Source organism: Scatophagus argus, chromosome 18, assembly GCF_020382885.2.
Source record: "Scatophagus argus isolate fScaArg1 chromosome 18, fScaArg1.pri, whole genome shotgun sequence".
Taxonomy (NCBI): Eukaryota; Metazoa; Chordata; class Actinopteri; family Scatophagidae; genus Scatophagus; species Scatophagus argus.
The window spans coordinates 310,974-327,417 of NC_058510.1; the positions used below are offsets into that span (position 1 = coordinate 310,974).

At 44.9% G+C, this 16,444-nt stretch overlaps 2 protein-coding genes across 12 annotated transcripts in view; both read left to right on the plus strand.

The window, feature by feature from the left end:
- The window catches only part of LOC124050018 (receptor-type tyrosine-protein phosphatase mu-like), an 88,010-nt gene extending 78,433 nt beyond the window's left edge, over window positions 1-9,577 (plus strand). For 9 of the 10 annotated variants that reach the window (XM_046372179.1, XM_046372180.1, XM_046372183.1 and 6 more), the window contains 10 exons: window positions 939-1,055; window positions 1,783-1,937; window positions 2,041-2,176; window positions 2,586-2,735; window positions 3,193-3,366; window positions 4,009-4,140; window positions 4,315-4,440; window positions 6,895-7,058; window positions 7,285-7,420; window positions 7,501-9,577. In XM_046372179.1, the coding sequence (XP_046228135.1) occupies window positions 939-1,055; window positions 1,783-1,937; window positions 2,041-2,176; window positions 2,586-2,735; window positions 3,193-3,366; window positions 4,009-4,140; window positions 4,315-4,440; window positions 6,895-7,058; window positions 7,285-7,420; window positions 7,501-7,554 (1,344 nt within the window). In that variant the 3' untranslated portion in view covers window positions 7,555-9,577. Of the gene's footprint in view, window positions 1-938; window positions 1,056-1,782; window positions 1,938-2,040; window positions 2,177-2,585; window positions 2,736-3,192; window positions 3,420-3,489; window positions 3,974-4,008; window positions 4,141-4,314; window positions 4,441-6,894; window positions 7,059-7,284; window positions 7,421-7,500 lie in introns of those variants that run through there. The other variant, XM_046372189.1, reaches the window with a different exon arrangement.
- A 1,276-nt stretch (window positions 9,578-10,853) lies between these two features.
- On the plus strand, window positions 10,854-15,348 carry LOC124049527 (zinc finger protein 708-like). 2 transcript variants are annotated; one of them, XM_046371270.1, is made up of 4 exons: window positions 10,854-11,031; window positions 11,694-11,933; window positions 12,985-13,332; window positions 13,697-15,348. In XM_046371270.1, exons 2-4 carry the CDS (start codon window positions 11,708-11,710, stop codon window positions 15,142-15,144), a joined length of 2,022 nt encoding a protein of 673 aa, XP_046227226.1. In that variant the 5' UTR covers window positions 10,854-11,031; window positions 11,694-11,707; the 3' UTR covers window positions 15,145-15,348. The 2 variants fall into 2 exon arrangements, with proteins under 2 accessions (XP_046227226.1, XP_046227225.1); XM_046371269.1 differs by having other exon boundaries at window positions 10,855-11,027.
- The last annotated feature ends 1,096 nt before the right edge of the window (window positions 15,349-16,444 follow it).

Below are 16,444 nucleotides of genomic sequence, written 5' to 3' on the forward strand. Positions count from 1 at the left end.
AAGTAAATTCCTCTGAATTCCATCCATATGCAGCTGACTGCATCAGCACGATGAGTTTCAGGTCACACAGAAAACTGGACACGCCGTTGGACCTTTAACGACGTGTTATTCTAAACAAACAGACAGCTTTGTCCCATAAAGACATTTGTCTGGATACTTTTGTCTATATAGTGTAGTCTTTATCTTTCCTATTGCGCCACCCACAGGACACAGCTCACACTGTTAGCTCCACAGCGGCTCACAGCCTGAGAACAGTTAGTCTATCAGGATGTTGTTTGTTCAGACTGCAGCATCCGTTTGCACGCAGCACCACCTGGAAAAGGTTTCAGTTGTCTCCATGAGGTTGGTGCAATGAAGACACACACCTGACTGTGAACTGAAATGAGTGCAGGTGAGCTCAGAGCTCAGCCAACCTCCCTCATGTGACACGGATAAAACACACCTTCTTTTCCTTCTGAAATTGAAGGATTTAACCTGAGATCACACACACACACACACACACACACACACCTGTGGGCACGCTCCCTGTCCCAGCTCTCATTACCCACAAGGCACCAGGGATCTGCTCCCCCTCTCCAGGAGAGGCGCAGAGGGGGATTCTGGGATAGATCGGACTGATTATCTCCCTGTGTCTTTCCCTGTCTCACACACACACACACACCTTAGTCTGATTTGTTCTCTTTAATGCCCCGCTCCTTCCCATTCCCCCCGTCCCCATTCACCTCGATGGTTGCCGTGGTGACAGTGTGATTAGCTCACAGTAATTATCTGTTAATGAGGTGGGTGGAGTCTCTAATGAGATTTTAATATCAGCAGCTTTTGTTCTGTTTATATTTCTGTTTAATTAATGAGTCCATTTATTTCTGCAAGTTTAAACAGAATGAATAAACAAGTGTGTGTGTGTGTGTGTGTGTGTGTGTGTGCGCGCGTGTGTGTAGGTTAAGTGTTGTAAGTACTGGCCGGATGACACTGAGATTTATGGCGACATGAAGGTGACGCTGATTGAGACTCAGCTGCTGTCAGAGTACGTGATCCGCACCTTCGCTGTGGAAAAGGTATAACACACACACACTGTGACACACACACACTGTAACACACACACACACACACACACACACTGTGACACACACACTGACACACACTGTAACATACACACTGTAACATACACACACACTGTGACACACACACACACACACACACACACACACACTGTGACACACACACTGACACACACTGTAACATACACACTGTAACATACACACACACTGTGACACACACACACTGTGACACACACACACTGTAACACACACACACACACACACACACACTGACACACACTGTAACATACACACACACTGTGACACACATTGTAACATACACACACACACACACACACACACTGTGACACACACACACCGTAACACACACACACACACTGTAACATACACACACACACACACACCGTAACACACACACACACACTGTAACATACACACACACACACACACACTGTAACATACACACACACACACACTCACACTGTGACACACACACACAGAGATATTTTGGCTTCACTTTTGTACAGTGGGAGGAAGTAGAAACGTGTCGGCCATCTTTAAGTATGTCAGAGTCGAAATGTCATTTGTATTGCTGTTATTTGGATTGGAGATTGGAGATGAACAAACCACCATAGCGAGTCAGTCCGCAAAGAGACAGCGTGGTTGTTTGGCTGCACCATGCTTAAGACAACATGGAGGAAGAATTTTTCTCTTTGTCTGTCAGAGGGGCGTGGCAGAGATCAGGGAGATCCGTCAGTTCCATTTCACCGGTTGGCCTGATCACGGCGTGCCGCTTCATGCCACCGGCTTGCTGGGTTTCATCCGCCGCGTCAAAGCAAAAACCCCGCCCACCGCCGGCCCCACTGTGGTTCACTGCAGGTACACTCATCTCGCTATGTGTTATTATGTTCAAATCAAATGTTCTTATGTTGTGAGCGCTGTTTTATTATTGTGTGTGTGTGTGTGTGTGTGTGTGTGTCAGTGCGGGAGCAGGGCGTACAGGTTGTTTTATCGTGATTGACATCATGCTGGACATGGCAGAGAGAGAGGGCGTGGTGGACATCTACAACTGTGTCCGGGAGCTTAGAGCACGACGGGTCAACATGGTCCAGACCGAGGTACACACACACACACACACACGCAAGCACACACACAAAGCAAAATCACAAGATTTATGTATTCGTTACAAAACCGTGATAAGTTTAGATTCAGAGTTTTGTCATTATGGAGGTTTTATTATGTGGTGTAAATCACACAACGCACTTCAGCAGGGTTAAAAGTCCGTCTGTGATGTCATCAAACAGTTAGTGACAGGATGTGACAGAAGTGGACATGGTGATGACCTTCTCTGTCTGACTTTTAATGTCACTTCTCCTCCTCCACCTCCTCTGTGACATAAATCATTTATGAAGTGACATTTCAGCAACAGTCCTCCTGTCAATCAAACCCGGCAGGAGGAGGAGGAGGAGGAGGAGGAGGAGGTGAAGAGTATCTTCATGTTCATCCTAAGCCCCCTCTGTCCACCAGGAGCAGTATGTCTTCATCCATGACGCCATCTTGGAGGCATGTCTCTGTGGCGACACGGCAATTCCAGCCAGTCAGCTGCGGTCAGTTTACTACGAGATGAACCGGTTGGATCCTCAGACCAACTCCAGTCAGATCAAAGAGGAGTTCAGGGTGACGTATTGATCACTTCATATTTTAACTGTTTGAAAAAAGGACCACATGATAAGAGTTAAGAAGACAGTATTTAAGGGTACCAAACCAACAGCTCTGCAGTCATACATGTTCATAAATCTTGAATAAAGCTTGATAAACTTCAAGTCTGCCTTTGGAAATGTTGACACGTCTTTCATACCGAGAAATGAGCCACCACCACTAAGCATTAATAAGCCACAACTTAAAGGTAATCAGTTTTAATCAAAGACTAAAGTATAAATAATAATATGTGAGTGAGTAATGAATTGTTAACATTAATGAACACGTTATAAACACCTCATGAAGTTATTAGCAGCATTTATTGAAACTGATGGAAGATCTGAGATCAGGTGGAGTGTTGAATGGATTCTGGTATTGATATGTATTGATAATAGTATAGTGATACTGGTGACATGATTGGTGTGTGTGTGCGTAGACTCTGAACATGGTGACGCCTACGCTGCGGGTGGAGGACTGCAGCATCGCCCTGCTGCCCAGAAACCATGAGAAGAACCGCTGCATGGACGTGTTGCCTCCGGACCGCTGCCTGCCCTTCCTCATCACCATCGACGGAGAGAGCTCCAACTACATCAACGCCGCGCTCATGGATGTACGTAACACATGAAGGGAGCCTGAAACGTGTATCATGTGCAGCACAAACAAATTCATTTTAAAGGGTGTTGTCGCTGTTGTTATTATTCTTTGTCTTACTTTTTTTTTGGCTGACAACTAAAGTTCCCAAGATGCTTTGGGAGCCGTGAACAGACACACACACAACTGTGCACAGGGAACTTCCTGTGAACAGGAAGTATAATGTTGCCATGAATTCAGCGAGTTCATCTGTATTACTGTGACCTGAGGTAAACTGGCTCCATTCAAAGTGTGCTGGATTAGCTGCTAGCGGCTCCTGCTAAAACCTGAAACTTCGGCTGTCCCTTTAAACTGCTGACAGACAGGGAGCAGTCTCAGCATGTTTGTGGGTTAATGGAGGGTTTAGACACACACATGCAGACCAGAGTATTGTCCTGAACATCCTACCCTACCATTTCACTAATAACAACTCTGTCGTCGTGGAAACCAACCAAATATCTAACCTCAGACTGAGTGTCACTTCAAAGCTCCTTCCACAGTGAAGCTCATAAAGAGAAACAGAAAATCTGCTGCTGCTTGTTGTTGTTGATGTTATTTCTTCACCTGTGTGGTGTCATTTCCTGCTATGTGACCATATTTGGGCATGTGTTAACTGTTGCAGAGCTACAAGCAGCCGTCAGCCTTCATTGTTACCCAGCATCCTTTGCCCAACACAGTGAAGGACTTCTGGCGTCTGGTCCTCGACTACCACTGTACGTCCATCGTCATGCTGAACGACGTGGACCCAGCACAGGTACACACACACACACACACACACACACACACACACACACACAGCTGTAGTGACTGTTATAAAGAGTCCTCCATATGTTCTGATGAAGTCTAATTAGTCCATCTTATATGAATAACCTGTTGTACTCAGCATGAAATTTCTGTCTGTCTGCCTGCCTGCCTGTCCATGTCTCAGCTGTGTCCTCAGTACTGGCCGGAGAACGGCCTCCATCGTCTCGGCTCCCTGCAGGTGGAGTTTGTCTCTGCAGATTTGGAGGAGGACGTCATCAGTCGCATCTTCAGGATCTACAACACAGCCAGGGTGCGTTTCGTTTATCCTCTGTCATCTCCCTATAAGGCTGGCGTCACTGTGAGTGTCATGGTCTAAAGGCAGGGACACACATCAGGACTGTATGTCTGAATGGTGGGACCCAGTTGGACTGCGTTGTTCCAGTCTGGCTCAGCTGCTGTTGACAGTCAGCAGATCAAGTCGTACAGTGTTTGATGTGTAAAGAGTCTAATCTGAAGTCTTCATGTCCAGTCGGTATTTTAAACGTCCGTGTTTGTTTTGGTACAAGAGTACGAGACGGTTGGCGTTCAGGTAGAATTTGGTGGTCATGTGGTTACTGAGCAGTGGTTCAGGTTGTAGTCTGATTTTGTGGGGAGAAGCTACACCTCCTAAAGGACACATAGAGGAGACAAGATCTGACACTTCACACTTCACATGTAGTATGAAGACCTTAATGTGATCATGATCATGTTTAGCTAGTGCTCCTCTAAAACACCTGCTCAACGTTCGTTTGTCTTCGGAGCTTTGAGCTTATACTTAACATTATTAGCTGTTGTTATTCACAGGCTGGAGTGCGGCACGTTGAGATGAAGGTGGTGTTTCACAGAAAAGACAAACTGGAAACGTCTGATTAAAGAGTAGACCAGTTTCAGTCTGATGCGATTGCATGTCACCAGCAAAAAACAGCTCGTACCATTAGATGGCAGCTAGTTGATGCTAGCTGATGCTAGTTGCTTCTAGTTGAAATTAGGCAATGCTAGTGGATGCTAGCTGATTCTAGATGAAGCTTGTTGATGCTAGTGAATGCTAGTTGATGCTCGTTGATGACAGTAGATGCTAGCTAATGAAGCTAGTTGATGCTTTTTGATGCTAACTGATGCTAGTTGATTGTAGCTGGTGTGAAGCTGTTTGATATCAGTATGGGACTCTGTGTCATATTATCTGTAGCATACCCTCCGAAAGATGGTAAGAGACTCGACTGATGGTTTTAAGGTTTATTGCCGAGCCATAAACCAGCTCTATGAATCAACGTGAGAACTGACAGACAAACAAAAAACAAAACGATCACACCTCCGTTTCCACCTCTGTCCACAATAAACAGTTAACAATCACAGTTTCAATCAAAGAGTTTACATATAAAATGTATATACATGTATAACAAATAATCAGTTAATTCAGAAATAATTAAAAATCAACACACACCAACCTTGTGCCTCCTCGGGGGGTTGCAATAATCAACTCAGATGTTGTGTCGTTTCTGTTTTGCTGTCTTAAAGATTTTCTCCTGTAACTTACTTTTTTCGTTTGCCGTTAATTCCTTCCTATCCCAACAGTTTTTTGGTTTCCCCGGCAACGCCACACAAGGAGCCAGTGCGAAGTAGTGATTTTCAAAATAAAATCTCTCTATTTACAAAACAGAACCGTTAACTCAATAACGGGCGTAACATATAATTACATTTTTTACATACATACATACATTACACACACAAAACAAGAAACAGCAAATACAAAACAAAAGAAATGGGTTTGCTATATTATCAGTTCATGTTAGCTGTTGCTAGCTGATGAATAACAAATTCACTTTTTTGTCAACAGAAATTAGATTGTTCATATGTAAACTGTAGAATCAAAATCAGAAAAGGTTTGTAAATGTTGTCAGCCATGGAGACTGTTAGCATGCAGTGTTAGCATAAGAGAATCCAGCTCTTTCAGTCGGCGGTTGTTTAATCTCGATCCCGTTTTACGGCCCCAGGTATTCAGGGTGTGTTTGATTCGAGTCTGATAACGTTCAGCTTTGCTCGTGTTTGACCCAAACTTCCATTTCTTTCCTGTTTCACCAAATTTAGATCAGAATGCATTTGATTTAAACCTCTTCACCTCCCTGTCGGGCTGAGTTTAGGTTTGATTTGTGCCTCCTTTCCTCCCTGTGTCTCGCAAAATTTGGGCTGTATTTGATCCAGACTCCCCTCCCCACCTGCCTGGTGGTGGCAGGTCAGATTTAGCTTTCGGTGTGTTTGATTTGAGCCCTTTCTCCTCTCTGTCTGCTCACATTTATGTTAGGTTGTGTTTATCTTCCATCCTTCTTCCCCCAAACCCACCCCCTTAACTCATTTTCCTTCTCTTGGTTTCCCTTTCCTTTCCTCCATCCTTTCTTTTCATGCCTGTTCAGTGCTTCCTTCATCTCTTTCTTTTTCTTTCTTTAACCTCCTTCTTTTCTCTCCATATCTCCTTCTGTCCATCCCTATGTCGCTTCCTTTCCTTTGTTATTGTCTGTACCTCCTTCTTACTTTCCTTTTTCCTCTTCTTCCCTCCTTCCATCCTCTCAGGGTGTGTTTGATTTTATCCACTCTCCAGCTCTTCTTCCTTCTCTAGGTCTTCATGATTTTATTTTGGGATGTGTTTCATTTCACCATTTTGTCCAGCTGTTGATATTGACAGAACTGAGATGGGTAAGCTTATTGAACCCCTCCCCTCCGTGTCCCCCAGCCGCAGGATGGATACCGCATGGTGCAGCAGTTCCAGTTCCTGGGCTGGCCGATGTACCGGGACACGCCCGTCTCCAAGCGCTCCTTCCTCAAACTGGTTCACCAGGTGGACAAATGGCAGGAGGAGTATGATGGAGGAGAGGGACGCACTGTGGTCCACTGTCTGTAAGAACACACAATAATACACTGCTGAATTTAGTAATCTATTAGAGTCTCTATTACTACTACAGATACTGACATATAGTACTAATGATACTACAAATAATACTGCAAAAGAGCCAGTTCTCCTCTTCCATCAGTAATGGTTTGTCTCCACCTAGTGGTAAGAAAGTGGAATAACAGACTGAAATATTACTAACTCCTCTCCCCTCCCCCCTCCTCCCCTCCTTAGTAATGGAGGAGGTCGCAGTGGGGTTTTCTGCAGTATCAGCATCGTGTGTGAGATGTTGCGACAGCAGCGCTGTGTCGACGTTTTTCACGCAGTTAAAACACTGAGAAACAACAAACCAAACATGGTGGACCTGCTGGTAAAGCACACACATACACAAGTATGATGATGATGGTGATGATGATGATGGTGGTCTCTGACCTCGGTGTTTCTCCACAGGAACAGTATAAGTTCTGTTACGAAGTCGCTCTGGAGTATCTCAACTCTGCTTAGCCAAACAACAGACAGTCCTTCACCATCCGCTTCCTCCCTCAGTCTTAACGCTGCACACAGTCTCACAAGAGGAAGAGGAAGAGGAAGGCGAAGGACAGGAGGTCTACTACTGACTGAAGGTGAAGAGGAGGAAGGAGGAGGATTGACATGAGGAAGAGGAGGGAGATGTTTTTGCACTGCCTTGTTTGACTGCGAGCACGGACACACTGAACTCCTCACTTTGTTTCTCTCCATGCGTCACTTTGTTGTTGGTGTTTTTATTGTCACTGATGAAACTTAAGGAACCAAAACAACATCAGATGTCCGGAGCCTCAACACGGGTTCTGTCTGTTACGTCAGAGTGGAGCATTCTGTTCATGACAGACTCACAGGATATACCTGAACTCACCTGTGCCAACAGAAGGAAAAATCTGCAACATTAATAAAGCTAAAGTACTCCTGCTATAACATATTGGTTCATGACAAGTTATCATAATGAGGACATCGCTATGTCATTAACATCCATAAACATCTTGTGAACATTCCTCAGACAAAGTGTGTTCAAAACTCCAACCATTTCCTCTTCATAAAATGCACATCTAGAATTAAGATGGAAAATTCACACAATGAGTTTAGTTTGCAAGTATTTTCATATTTTCACTCAACACTTGACAGCATCACATCTGATTGGTCGTGGAGCAACGTGATGTCAGACCTTAGAGTCAGTCAGGTTTCAGTTAATGACAATTAAACTGACAAAATCAACCTGCAGACACAGACAGTCCACAAATTGTACAAAGCAACAGCAACAGGAAACTGGCAGGAAACGTTACAAAATCAGCTTGGCCAGCTAAGCTAGCTAAGGCTTAAAAAAATCTGTTTATTTATGTGTTAAATCAAGGGCCTAGAGTTTCATTTATTACTTTGAGGGTTGGTGGTAAATTTGTACCGTTGTCACCATGAAGTATGTGTGCTTCAACCTACATTACTGACGGGTTAGTAAGCGACGGGGGCAGGGCTTAGAGACCAGTCTGTTGTAGAAACGTCCACTGAGGCAGACGTCCGGCTTCATGGAGATACAGTGGAATATCATCAGCATATGTGATCTCAGAGATGAATGGTGTGACTTCAAATTAAACATATAGAAACTGGAATGATTTATCAAACTGATAATCAGAACAGTAATTTAAATCCTGATGGATAAACCATTTATGTGGTTATCATCTCAAGGGCAACCTACTTGTGTTTGTTCTGGAGCTTTTGGCCATATCGATTGAGTTATCAGTTTGATGAGAAGTCGGAGAAGAGCTTTAACATCTTCATCCCCATGGCAATCATGCGGACTCAATCTGCTGATGAGGACTGCTGTGATTCCTTTGTCATCATCTTTCCACTGAGGAACATTAAGACTAGTGACAACATGCAGACTGTCCATCTGTCTGTCTGTCTGTCTTCTTCAGTGCTGTTATATCTTCATTGCTGCAGATTAAAAAACTAACTGGAGTGGAAACATCTCACCACATTGTCTTCAATTTTGGAAAAACCAGGTTTAATCCTGAATATTCGAACCTGGTCCCTTTCAGGTCCTGTGTCTGTTTGTTTCCTCCTCAGGAGTTGGACGAAGCTGTTAGTTTTGGACTTGGGTCGAGGCGAGCTGTTAATAGTGTAAATAAACAGGAGGAAACAGGAAGAAGAATATTTATTCCTTCAGTTGTTCTCAGTGTTGTTGTTGTTGTTGTTGTTGTTGTTCTTGTGAAGCACACAGAGAGACAATCATGTCAGACAATTTTTATGTTCTGTTGTCAGAACCACAGTTTGCCCAGGAAAACAACCTAACCCTGCTTACATAGGACTCTGGGTTGGTGTAACCCTGGTCATATACAGCTCTGGGTTGTCTAACCCTGCTTGTGCATGGCTGTGGTTGTGATTGAACTCTGCTAACATATGACTCTGGTGCTGATGAGGACATTGTTGTAATGAAAGCTTTTATTTATGTTGTATGATTCCAAAATAGTCCAAATAAAAATCTGTATACACTCCTCAACTGCAGTCTGATCACTGATGTCATTGTGTATCAACAAGGCAACCAGTCAGATCAAGTGTGGCAATCCAGCAATACAGCAGTTCCCCTCCCTGCCAGTAGGGGGCAATGACTGAATCTGAAGGTGGAGGATCTATCATTCACATACAAAAAAGGCTGCCTGATGAGTCTCCACTTCCTCCAACTGCACTCAGGTGAAGGCAAAATATCCCTCATACAAGTGCTACCATCTTATTCTGGTGGCATAATTTGGACCCAGAATCTGTGCAGTAGTGATCAGGGAGTGGAGCCGATGTGCAGAGTTACCGCCCACACACCCGTCTGAGCAGCACTTTGCTATTCATATCATCAAATAACTAATTAAAACCAAACTGATCTGAAAAATGAACACAGATCAGTACAATAACAACTACCTAAAATGACAGAAAACATATCTGGGAAAAATTTATTTGATGTCTATTGTCTATTTTGAGTTTTTAGATTAGCCCCTGTCCCATCTGCTAACATGGAGGAGAAGGAGTTTATTACCTGTATTTCAGTTCACCATCAGGTGGCGTCCAGATGGTTTGGGGACCATCATGTGGTCCATCTTTATGTTAGGGTCAAGAAGTACAAAAATATCTATTCTTAGGTGGACTATCAAATACATTAATTTATTTCTGCTGCAGGTTCTGTCACATCCTCATGTTCATTTAAACAAATAGAAAAACTGAATATTGGTGTGTTAGTATTTATTTGTTTTAACTTCTGCCTGTAGATTGGTCATATTTGTGTAACTTGTATTTCATACATTAAGCTGTTCTTCTTTATTCTGTTTTTTTTTTTGCTTGTTTATTTTTTGTTTTTCGCCTTGCCTTGCTGCCTGTTTCCTTTCCTTATGTGTTCACATCTTGTGCCTGATTAATTTCAGTCACTGTGAAAGTTGCACATAAACGTCATGTAAACAAAATTAAATTAAGTGTGTATGTTAAAAAATAAAGGGTTAATTATCTTTTTATCTAGAAATGTTGTCAAATTGGCTGTTCTGTAAATAGTTTTTGTTTTTATTATTATCCAATTAAAAAGCCAAACACAAATTACATAAAACTTATACGAAATTAATAAGTAGATTTATCAATCAAGCCATCCATATGAAATTAATTAGTAAAAATATTAACAGTTAATTATCATTTATCATTCAACTAACTTTTCCAAAAAAAAAAAATATTCCCCTCCTGCTGCCAGACAACATAAATTAGCTGCAGTGCGTATTCTGGCCTGTCGGGGGCAGCATTACATTATCTCAATGTACTTTCTGTCGGAAATTAACTAGCAAAAGAAGAAGTATTTCCGGTGCGGCCTGTTGTATCAGCGGTGTTTTGGTGTTTTCTGTCGAAAGGTAATTTTGTTGGTTGTGTTAAATCTTTTCTGAACGGTAAAGGCAGTTCGCACACCCCCGGAGCCTCTCAGTTCGGTAGGTAAGAGGGGCACCGTTGTGTCATTTGTCTGCTTTAGTTAGCTGATGTTAGCGCTGTGCTAACGTTAGCATGTGACTGGAGTTTTAACGGAGCGCTTAGAGGAAGTTTTCAGATGGACACATGCAGGGATTATACAAAAAAGTTGGTTTCTTTTACTTTAGGAAAATAAAACTGAACAGACTAAAGTTCATCAGCAGCCTGACAAACACCAGACTCCACTGACCGTATGGTATAAAACAGTATCTGAAGTAAATTCAAAATAACGTTAATGCACGAGTCAGATAGCCGCGCATTGAAACAGTCCGGTTTCCTGGTGGCTAAGCAAGTGGAGCTAATCTCACTCTGCCACCGCTGCACTCCTCACATTCTTGTCACTCATGTTCATCAGTCAGAAGGTATCAGCTCAGTGTGCGATGGTTCTGCAGGACCATGTGGACGTTAGCAGAACGTTAACTGAACGTTAACAGCAGGCTGAGGCCGAGCCCGTCCTCCCATCATCAGTAACAGTTCTTACTTTTAGCTGATGGACAGAAGATGAGTATTTAGACTCCCTCACTGACTCCCTCGCATGTTTCTGAGTCCAAGGCTGTGTAGCTAAAGCTAACCCTGTTAGCTTCAGTGTTGGTGACTGACAGACTGTGAACACGATGTGTCCTGCTCAGGTCCTATCTGAAAGATGTCTTCTGGACTCCTGGAGCCTCCTGAAGGAGGAGAACAACTCTGTGTCTTCCTGCTGAGACACGAAGGAGAGGAGGAGAGCAGGAGGGAGGTGGGCTGCCAGTGGGAGTGTCCAGAGGAGGAGAGGAGGGAAGTGGGCTGTCAGAGCGACACAGCAGAAAGGAGAGACGCTGCTGTCCAGGTGGACCTGCTGACTCAGCATCTCAGCTGGAGACACTGTAAAGGTGAGTCTCACCTGCTCGCAGCACAACACACATGTCCATCACACAGAGGATGAACAGAACAGGAGAGTGTCAGAGTGAAGAGGACCACTTTGATCAGACAGTCTGACTCCCACCTGGGAGGGATTAGATCTTTATTGTTACTATACGTGTACAATGAAACTGTTGGAGCAAACCTCCAGGTGCTTACAGAATATATACGTAAATACCGGTACAATTAGTGCAACTCTGTGATTTACAACAATTAAGTTGTATTGCTGTGTATAGCCTCTACAACCAGGTTTTATATATACAGTATATACATACTGTATATACACACACACATATATATATATATACACACACATATATATATACACACACATACCCACACACACATATATGTGTGTGTGAAGTTCAAGTCATCATGTTCCGTTGGTTTCTTTGTAAAAAATAGTGTGTGCAATAGGCAATAATCGTGTTTGAGTTTCAGAACTACAATTCCTGTGGTGCTTGAGGTGTAAACAGGGCATATGATGTTGCCATGGAAACAGTGAGATACACTGTGTACCACAGCTTGAACTCCATCTTTTTTTAGCCTGAAAATGAGGAAAACGCACTGTTACAAGGAGACACTTTTTGCTTCAACTTTACAAGTAGATTTATGGACATTTATGATGTCTGCAGGAAGTGGACATCACACTGTATGATGTCAACATGTGTTTCCTGTCTGTCGGCCTGGACTCCGAGGAGACATTAAATAAAATGAACAGCAGTGAGAGCCTGATGGTAACTAGATGCGCATGAACTGACATATTTCTGCCACAAGGTGGCAGCAGAGCTCACAACTGGTCACAGATCAGCTCACTGAGAAGCGGAACCAGACAATCACACACAACAGCTGAGACCAACTCAAGACTAATATTAGCAATCAGTTTATTCATGTATGGTGAATATTCTCCTGAGAAGATGCTGGAATCAGCTGGCACACTTTGGCCTTATTGACAGAAAGTCACATGAGCACAGTAACATTTTTCCTCTTTTAATTAAAGCAACTCTTTGGTTGTCTCTGCAGCCTCGTCTGCGATGCTGCTGCAGTGTTTTGCAGTCAGACCCGATGGACCAGATGGTGGCGCGCTGCTGCAGCACTGCGCCACCAGTCGGACCAGAACCAGAACCATCCAGCCCGCCATCAAGCTCTCCCCTGAACTTGCACAGTCCAGGTCCCAAAGGAGGCCGCCTCCTCAGAGCTCCAACGTGACCAAGAGTAATCGAAGTCAACGTCGCGACCGCCGCCGCCGCCGCCGTGTGTCTCCTGCCACTGACCTACAGGAGGATGAAGAAGATGAGGAAGAGGAGGAAGAGGTGGAGGAGGTGGTAGCAGAGGACACAGGTGATCCCACCTGGACTCCACCAGAGGGAGGTGAGAGAGGACAAACCAAAACACATCTTATTTGGTTAAAAAAAAATTTGAATTTGTTAATTTATTTCTTAAATTGTTTTGATTATTTGTGTTCTTATTCTCACATTTTCAATGTTTTTCACTTACACGATTTGTTTGCATGAATTCCTGTACTCTACATTTTTAAATTTTGAATTTTATTTTTCAGCAGTTATTAAATTATTTCTGTGGTATTATTGTATCTTAAAGAAAATACATTTTGATTTTAATATGTTTCAGGTTTTATTTTTGTATGTTTTTTTTTTAGTTAACAACATATTCACACCCAGTCTGATATCTGATATGTTCATGTTACAAGGTCATCTTTCTTCTCTGATCCCCCCAGGTGTCAACTCTCACGAGTCTCACTCGGCTCTCCAGGACGTCCAGCTGGACTCAGAGTCCCAGCATGCACCTCTTCGTGCAGTGAAGATGGAGCCCGACAGCACCGTGTGCGACATCTGTGGCAAAGTGATGAAGAACAAGTCGAGTCTAGCCCGGCACTCCTTCATTCACACGGGGAAGAAGCCGTTCGCCTGCCACCTGTGCGACCTGCGCTTCAACCGCCGCGACAACCTGCAGCACCACCTGAACCGCCTGCACCCCAACGGTGTGGCGAAGCTGGAGAAGCAGCGTGAGGTGCAGACGTGGCTTTGTGCCGTCTGCGGTAAAACCTTCAGCTGCAGGTCCCGGCTGAAGACACATGAGGTCATCCACTCAGGGGTGAAACCTCACCGCTGTGACCTCTGCCCCAAAGCCTACATGAGGACCAATGACCTCGAGCACCATAAGAAGATCGTTCATATCAACGGCGCCGCCGAGCCCCAGCGGTCGAGCTCGTTGCTCTGCGACCTCTGCGGCAAAGAGTTTAAATGCAAGTCGCAGCTGGCCGTCCACTTCCAGACTCACACCGGAGAGCGACCGCACCTCTGCGACATCTGTGGGCGCAAATTCGGCCGCCAGTACCAGCTTAAACGCCACAAAATCCTGGTTCACGCCAACCGAGCGAATGGCGAGGAGAACCTGCCACCTGATGCGCCATTTGCCTGTGACGTCTGTGGGAAGCGGCTGAAATCTGAAGCGCAGCTCGCCGCTCACTCCCGCATCCACTCAGGTGACAAACCTCACCGCTGCAGCATCTGTCTGCGCAGCTTCCAGAGCGCCACCTGCCTGAAGCAGCACCACCTACGCGTTCACCTCAGGGTCAGAGTCAATGAGGCGCCGCACCCCATCGGGCGTAGGAAGAGCTCAGCGGTGGCGAAGGCCTTTCCGTGTCCTGTCTGTGGCAAAGTTTTCAAGTTCAAGTCTTTGCTGGCGAGTCACTCGCTGATTCACAGCGAGATCCGACCATACGGCTGCGACTTCTGCAGCCGCAGCTTCAGACGCCTCAGCCACTTGAAGAGACACCGTGAGGTCGTCCACGCCAACGGAGAGCGGCTGCCGCAGAGCTTCATCTGCAACATCTGTGGCAAAGACAAGAAGTGCCGCTCGCAGCTCGCCAGACACGTCATCATCCACACCGGCGAGCGGCCGTTTGCCTGCGACCTCTGCACCGCCCGCTTCAACCGCAGCGGGAACCTGAAGCAGCACAGGAAGCGCATGCATGGTGTGGGAACGGCGGCCACGGAGGAAACCACGCCCATCCTGTTCGATGACAACGACACGGTTCCGGTTCTGGCTTACAAACAGGAAGAGACGGTGGTGGCTGTGGACGTCACAGCCGAGGACGGCGAGGCTGCGGTGGTGGCGAGCAACCAGACAGACGCTTTGCAGCACCTTGTCCCAACTACCTGAACTGAGCATGCTCAGAACGTCCTGCCTTCCTGCTTCGCTTCTTTGAACCTTTGAGTTTGTGATGTGGAACCCGTCTGATGTTCTGAGGGGTGAAGATCAAACGGAGATGTTTCCTGAAGAAGAAGGTTCTGCAAAGAACAATGCTGAGTTCCTCCTAAAGAACCGTTCTGCTCTGATACTTTGAATTAAACATCAGCTTTCACAGACGAGTCTTTGTTCAGCCCTTCAGTCTTCCGCAGCAGAGATGTGGATTCTTTCCTCCTCGTGTCCATTAAGTTTTGACTGTTGGGAGCGGATTGGTTGACTTCACAGAGGAAGTGTTCTATTCACGACAAAGACAGATTTTAATTTAAGACCCAGGACTGCAGAGTGTGTGATGTCTGGTCCATCACGTGGTGTGAGAACTGAGAAATGTTCCCAGGGTGATGGGATTCAGAAACTACTCTCACATCTCATTAATTTTCCCATTAATCAGACTGAATTACTGAATGATGGATTCTGATGAGGTATTTCATTAAGATGAACAGTCTTAATCTCCCAGTTGAACTGCTTTGGGTTTTAAACTCTGAAGTGAAAATGAAACGAGTTCCTCAGGACCCAAACCTGATGTGCAGGGCCGTAGAACAGAATGCTGGACCCGGTGCTGAGGGCCCCTCTCCGCAGTTTGGTTCTGGTGTGTCTATGGAGCCTGTGGATGTCAGTCTGTACAGTACAGTGAATATTTGAAACTTCCTGTGGAAGGGACTGAAGTCTAATAATCCTGGAAACACAGCGAGATTCCATCATACATCTACTATATGGGACAAAAATATTGGGACATCTGATCATTAAAGTAACAGGGACTTTAATGACATCCATCTTCTGTACTGCTTTATCCAGTAGGGCCGTGGAGGGGCTGGAGTGTATCTGAGCTGGACACAGGTGAGAGGTGGGTAACAGCTTCCACTCTTCTGTGAAGGCTTTCCACAACATGTTGGAGTGTTTCTGTGGGAATTTGTGCCCATTCATGCAGTAGAGCATTTGTGAGGTCACACACTGATGTTGGACCAAAAGGCCTGGCTCACAATCTCCGTTCCAGTTCATCCCAAAGGTGTTGGATGGGGTTGAGGTCAGGGCTCTGTGTGGGCCAGTCAAGTTCTTCCACACCAAACTCATGCAACCATGTCTTTATGGAGCTTTGCTTTGTGCACTGGGGCACAGTCATGCTGGAATAGAAAAGGGCCTTCAACAAACTGTTGCCACAAAGTTGGAAGCATAGCATTGTCCAAAATGTCTTGGTGAGCTGAAGCATTAAGGTTTC

Coding starts and splice junctions, on each gene's coding strand:
- LOC124049527 (XM_046371270.1), top strand. CDS start 11,708: ATGTCTTCTGGACTCCTGGAGCCTCCTGAAGGAGGAGAACAACTCTGT. Junction 11,934..12,984: donor CAGCTGGAGACACTGTAAAG/GTGAGTCTCACC, acceptor TTGTCTCTGCAG/CCTCGTCTGCGATGCTGCTG. Junction 13,333..13,696: donor CTGGACTCCACCAGAGGGAG/GTGAGAGAGGAC, acceptor TGATCCCCCCAG/GTGTCAACTCTCACGAGTCT.